Genomic DNA, 6,987 nt, shown 5'->3' with positions numbered 1-6,987 from the left:
TCCCCCCCAGGGGCAGCCAGGAGGGGAGGCACGACCACAGCAGCCTCAGCCCTCCTGAGCTGAGAGGACACCAGGGGCACCAGGCTCGTCCTGATCTCTTCCCTTAAGATACCACAGGGCCAGGTGGGAGAGGCTTAGAGTCTTGGCCTGCCTCTCAAGGAAGTTTGTCTCCTTCCAAATCTTTAGTAATGGTGGCAGAACACACATCCTACAGTTAACCCCTCTAAAAGCCCATTTCTCTGTTAATCCTATTTCAGGAACGTACCAAAAGAAAACTCAGGTGGGGTCTAATTCCACTCTCAGTGAACATTAATTGGCACTACAGTCAAGACCCACAATTCTCCCCACTCCTTTTCTAAGCATAATTTAAGAATGGCTAAGTAAATGAACCACTGTGGCAGCAAAGAGGAAAACAAAACAAAACACAAAACAAACAAAACCCAACAGTAGAGCAAAGCCAACAAATTGAAGAAAACACATTTGGGAAACTTTGAATTGCCATGGTAACCAGACAAGCTATAAATTCTCTGGCACCACATCTGGATTTTTTAAGCAAATTGATGTCATTACAAGTGTGTGAGTAAGGCTCATGGAATAGGTCTGGTAATAGTGTCTGCTATTGCAGCTGCCCATTATCAAACCCCAGCAGCTCCTTACTGAATACTGGAGTTGAAATGTGCCTGTTAAACACAGCCCCCTCAGGGCTGTTAAATACCTCTTGCCTTTCCCCCACTCTCAGAAGTGTTTCTAGTGCCCTAACCAGAATTTTCCAGAAGAGGAGGGCAGGCACCTGACATTTAAATTGTCAGCCTGGGTGATTCAGCTGCTTCCCAAATCAGGGCAGGGAAAATATGTTGCTAAAAAGGTCCTGGCATCCTTGGTCTTGAAATAGCCATTATGAGACTAAAACTAAAGCTTCCAGGACCAGACACCTGGTATTCCAGAAGAATGAGGTGAGTGAGGGGAACAAGACTGGGACAAGCAGAAAAGCACCATGCTCTTGAAGGACTTTGGGGAGTCAGCACCCACAGGAAAACCCTCCCCTGTCATTGGGAATAGATTAACAACATGCCAGCCCAAGGCAGGTCTGGCTCCTGCCTTTAGCACCTGCCAGTGAGTTAAGTGGCAGTGTGTTAGTGGTGGAACCAGTTCAAGGTGTGGTGAACTACAATAGATGGAAACTTGCAGCTTCAAGGAAAACACGTCTCAGTAGAGCACAGGATAGTAGCAGTTCCCCACCTCCCCTGTTTGCCATCTTGAAATCTAGGAATATGCAATGAGGCTTCCACATCCCTTTCATCCAGCTTTAAAAAAAAAGTATCAGCAACTCCCACATTAGGAAACACTGAGATCAAAGCACTTCCCTGTGCCACCCCCGAGCCTGGAACAGCCACGCGCTTGTTCCTCACAGGCTGCAGGGTGGAGGAAGGAAGGATGCAGAAACAGCTGCTTCAAACAACATCTCACAACAGACTATTAACAAATCCTCATTGTTGTGCTCTATTATTATTTTTTAATTATTATTATCCATATTTTGTTCTACAACTCCCTGAGAGGAGGCTGGAGTGAGGTGTGTGTTGGTGTCTTCTCCCAAGTAACTAACAATAGGATGAGAGGAAATGGACTTATGTTGTGCCAGGAAATGGGCTTCAGTTGTGCCAGGGGAGGCTTACATGGCATATTGGGAAGAATTTCTTTCCTTAAAGAGTGGGGAGGCATTGGAACATGCCACCCAGGGAAGTGGTGGAGTCACCATCCTTGAAGGGATTCAAAAACCATATGGCTGCTGTACTCTGGGACATGGTTTAGTGGTCATGGTAGTGTTGGGTTGACAGCTGGACTTGGTGACCTTAGAGGTCTTTTCCAACCTTAATGATTCTATGATTAGCCCTTTCCATAGCAGTCAGAGGTGGAAAGCAGCAGCAGCCTGTACTTTTAAGATGTCCCGTGTCCATTTTTTCCAGGTTGTACAGCATTATATTGCTCTCAGTCAGAACATTCCCCTCCCACCTGCCTGCAGGGGAAACAGGGCCAGTTGGGGACTAAACCCCAAGGATGACATTAGAAACAACACGGAGGGAGCCTTCAGGGACTGCCCAGTTTACTCAGTGAAATGAGACCTGAAGGGATAGACTATTTGTCCTGCTTCCCTTTGCAAGCCTTTGCCCTGTTCAGCACCTACCAGCACGGGTATTGTCTACAGCTGTGCCCCCACCAGCTGCTTTGTGTGAGCCAGGAGCAAGGTGTCATGCTCAGGGAGCACCTTCCACCTCAACCAAGGAAGGAGCAGTGCTATAAGTTTCATTTGAATTCAAGTTTTTCAATTAATTACTGTATGTGCTGTGTGCCTTTTGGAGGCACGTCTCTTAGGAGGTCAACAGGAAACAACATCCAGCATTTTGTCCCTACCCAAACCCAAAAAGGCAGTAAGGTGATAGGGTAGAAACCACAACTTCATTTTACATGGTCTTTGTTCTACTAGGAAGAAAAGAGGATGGAAAGTCATCTGACTCTGCAAAACCAGCAACCACACACACAGTCTGCTCGTACACATCCTGGGGAACGGGAAGTGAAAAAGAAGCAGAAATCTCCCCCTGTCCTGACCTTCTAGATTTTTCTATTTATTCTAAACTTTTTGAGAGGAAATAGTGTCAGAAGTTGTTAGGAAAATGCAAGCACATTAGGACAATCCTTTGAAAGCACGAAGCTGAGGGAGGCTGATACTTCTCTCACAGTGCTGACAATAAAATCAGCACAGAAGACAAAGCTGTGTGAACATTTCTGACCTAAACATCAAGCTGTAGCTTATCCCAGTATTGCAGAACCAGGAGCCAAGGCCTGTGACTCAGCATCCTAACTATTCAAGATAAATTTAGATAAACTCCAGGGCAGACTGTGCAGGATTTTTTAATAGGCATAAGCATGCTACAAATCCAATTTCCAGAGTGCAAAATTGTATTTCCTTTGTTTCGCACAGATGTCAGAACACGAGATCTACCACAACACCAGGACTTTCAACTTAAACATTTCCAAAAGAGAAAGCCAAGTAAGCATTTAATATTTAGGCTGGAACTGAGCTTCTCTGCTTTATGTGGTTGTCTCCAACACCCATACGAGCTTAATGACAAACCTTAAGGCTTTTTATCAGTAAGAAACTACCAGAATTCCTTCTGTTACAACATGGTGTTCAGACAGCTGACTGAAAGCATGTTCAGGGTTTGCCTTGGTGAAAGACTTCAGTTTCAGTGGACCTTCAAGTAGGTCCTGAATGGAATTTTCAGCATAATTTTTCAGTTCTGCTATTCTGACTTGCAAAAGTCCCAAAACAGAAGGAGCAATACTAAAGAACCATTAAGAAAAAAACCACATTAATAGGCAAATTGGGAAAAAAAGCTGCAGAGCACTTGCAGGTGAATGAAGGCAATTGCAAGATTTTTCTCAGAATTTTTAAAATAAAAAAAAAAGCACACTCTTGTGTTTAAACTGCACTGTTTAGAGTAGACCTTTACACCCCTGAAAATAGGGGATTATTCTGAAGCACTTTCATCTCCTGACTGTAATCACTACCCATTTCAGACACAAATGCCACGTTCCTGATCCACATTCTAAAACTGATTTCCTTAACGGATGACAGGTAGCAGGACAACCCTTCTTCACACCAGTATTGCCTGCACATAGTTACTGATGAGCTCCACCATTTTCAGAATAACAAGCATCCAATTATTTAACGATATAAATATTGAGTACTAAAGTTTTAATCATAAGTATAAAATCTCTATGTAAAAACCACATACTATAGCCTATCTGTACAAAGGCCAGGAAAAAAGGGTTATTTTTTCTTATAACAAAGTGCTACTGCAGAACTGACCGATTTGTTGTGGACATTTCTGAAGAAATAGAGATTGTTTGGCTCAGAGTATTTCCCTATTTTCCCTACAAAGACATTAAATTCTTCTCAGAAGATTACAAAGCAGTTAGTTTCATTCTGGTCAATTGAAAAAAAAATCTCTTGAGTTATGGCTATGCAACCAAACAAGTTGGCAAATTTTAAATTTTCTCTAAACTATTTCCCAGTTTTCTCAAAAGCTTCTCTCTAGATTTAGTCACCCAGAGCACCATCAGATAGTACCTGTGCTACAGCTCAAGCAGTTTAAGAGGCTGATGCTCTACCTGTGGCACCTGGCCATTGAACATTTCTAGTCCATTAAGCTTTAAACTCCTCTAATTTTCTGTCCTAAGGACCAGGAAAGAATGGCCAGGTATCTTCTCAGCAGAGAACCCAAACAACTTCTTAAATGACTCCAGCTGTAAAGCTGCACTTGTCTGTGACCCCCTCTAGGAAGCCTCATTTTAAATTTAATAATCCTATCCTCTTTTCCCTCCATCAGAGGCATGGGATAGAGAAAGGGGGGAAACCTCTAAGGCAAGAGTCCAAAAGAGGTGCTCAACTCCCACTTGAGCTTTAAACTACCTCTTCCTTTATATACTAAGGCTATGATGTCAGATTTTCCCAGACATCCTTTTGTCTTTCTTACACCTAGACACTTTCAAGTAGAAAGAAGAGAACTTGTCCATTTATTTGGGATTTCCAGGTATCAGGCAGTCTAGAGCAAGAGCAATATCTGACAGGCTGACATACCTGGAAGCCCAGAATGAGCATTCAGACCCACTGTGTGTTGCAGCCTGTGTCCCAGGCTCCAGGAAGACACATCAGAAGAAGAATGGAGCTGTCTGACACCTGGAACCTGCAGGACAGCCACTTTAACAATGCCTGGCACAGCCTGGACACGCAGGCACATGCTACTTGTGTGTGCACTCACACTGGGATGTGAAATACAGGAGCCATATATACAAAGCTAAAGTTGGGGAAGATAACGACACCAGGAATGTTGCCAAATATGCCTCCATACTTTCCACATCAAGCTCCAATATGCTGCATTATATCACGGTAAATATGACGTTCATTCTTATACCTTTAATTTTCCCATATAAAATACCAGGTATACCTATCTGTATGGCAAAGACAGTATTTCTGAATTGGTCCATAACGTTGCAGGTGCGTTAAAATCATATTTTGAGCATTTGTTCAGCAGCTGCTAAATGAAAAAGAAAGTTTTCTGTGGCTGGTGGAAATCGCTTTTGTTTCAGGGCCTCAGAGCTAAGGGTTGGTTTTTCACTGCCATCAGAAACTTCAGTAAGTGAGGCTAAAGTGGCCAAGATTTCTTTTGTCTTCAGAGAAATATCCTTGAAGAAAAAAAAAAAAATAAAGCAACCATCAATACAGGAATAGGCATTATAATGTTTTAACATACACTTATTAAAACAAAAAATCAATACAGATCGTAAGGAAAACAACGATAAATAAATTGTTAATATTAAATAAAGACTCCATTTATTTTAAGGCAAATGTGGAACTTGCAACAGCTCTTCTTGCAAGCCTGCTCTTGTGTAATGCTGAATGAAAGGAGCACAGCCACCCCACAGGCTCTTCTCTCTGGCCTAACTGAGCTCTTGACTGAATGACTCAGTTGTGAACTGTCTAAGAATCTGTTAGATAGGGGAGGAAGTGAAAGAAACCAACATTGTAAAAATCAGCCTTTGTAGCTGAGGAGCTACATCTCAGCAGGACTTTTTCAAAGGTATTGACAGTACTACTGACAAGGTACTGAGCAATAGCTTTGTAGAATAAAACTGGCAAAGCAATCTTACTGGAAGTCTTATAATCAATACAATTTCTGAAGTTTGTTCAGCAATGTGGTTACCCAGAAATAATATAAGCCATGTATGTGACCTTTAAAAAACTGTAGGAAATAAAAAATGCTCATTTCTAAAAAGGCAGAGAGTACAAGAGACCAGCTTATTCCCAGGGACAATCTTTCTCCTACTCCCCCTTCTGCCAAGATTTAGCAATAGAAGTAATTTAACTAGATTTAAAAATAATAAAACTGTATTAACCTTAATGACTTGGCTGTCTGATTTTTCTGGATCTTCTGCAGATTGAACAATTAGCTGCCCAATTTCTTTGTGAAGTTTTCCCATTGTCATTGCCTCTGAGTAAGGGAGATAAAAAAAAGCAGCACACACTTACATAAAACAACCATATCTAGAAATGCATATGAACAATGAGCCAGAAAAAGGAGCCCTCTTCATGACTGCCACCTGAAATCTAATGGCAAAGGCAGTAACCTGATGTGTCAGCAGCCATGCCAGCACAGGCAAATTGCCTCTGAAGTGGCCCTAAGCAGCTGACAAGCTACCTACAAGCTTTCCTTTCAAATAGTCCCCAGTCTCCAAGTATTTAATGCAATGCTTTTCTAGACCTTCATGGGACACCCCTGCATTCACCTGGATGTCTCTCCCATGTAACTGTTTAACACAGATGTTTTGAAATCTTAACTGTACATTTGCTGGAAGACAAAGCATGTCTTTCCAAATCTCAATAGAACTGAAAGACAGAAGCTTACATACTGGCTTCTCAGAACCTGAACACAAGAAGCATCAAGATTGCTTGATCTACAGCAAGGTTCAGCAACTGCTATCAACTCAGAAATAACTGACCTCTAAACCCAAAATATAAAAGGCAACCAACCTTTTACTACAGGGGAAATCGTGATCTCACTATCTGCCAAATTCACATACACATCGTAGAGGTCTGGTCTGCTGTTCACTTCAGAGTCTGTGAATCCAGCAATGTAACCTAGAGAGAACCATTTTGGCAAGGTTAGGATCTTCATAAACAAAACCAAAACAACACCAAGATACTGGGGAAATATTACAGTCCTAAAGACTTTTCTACGAGTATTTGACACAATACTCATTGGAGCCAGGAGGTTGCTCTCTTGGATTATCTGTCATTTAACAAACTTGTCCAGCAGAATGGTTCACTTCCCAGGAGCTTAAAAATCAGCTTCTAAAATTGCCTTGGACATGGTTTAGTTGCTTACTCTACATGCAATATAAAAAGGTTATCCATCTGAAATTTTAAAC

General features: G+C 42.0%; 1 protein-coding gene across 1 annotated transcript in view; it reads right to left on the bottom strand.

Moving 5' to 3' along the window:
• Positions 1–4,949: 4,949 nt before the first annotated feature.
• Positions 4,950–6,987, bottom strand: part of FAM45A (family with sequence similarity 45, member A) — a gene marked incomplete at its 5' end in the record, with an annotated part of 6,177 nt that continues 4,139 nt past the window's right edge. The window contains 3 exons of the mRNA XM_008949368.1: positions 4,950–5,244; positions 5,956–6,050; positions 6,590–6,697. Of these exons, the coding sequence (XP_008947616.1) occupies positions 5,068–5,244; positions 5,956–6,050; positions 6,590–6,697 (380 nt within the window). The remainder of the gene's footprint in view (positions 5,245–5,955; positions 6,051–6,589; positions 6,698–6,987) is intronic.

The sequence above is a fragment of the Merops nubicus genome, unplaced genomic scaffold, assembly GCF_000691845.1.
Source record: "Merops nubicus isolate BGI_N331 unplaced genomic scaffold, ASM69184v1 scaffold3721, whole genome shotgun sequence".
Classification (NCBI taxonomy): Eukaryota; Metazoa; Chordata; class Aves; order Coraciiformes; family Meropidae; genus Merops; species Merops nubicus.
This window is presented reverse-complemented; position numbering and strand designations above follow the sequence as displayed.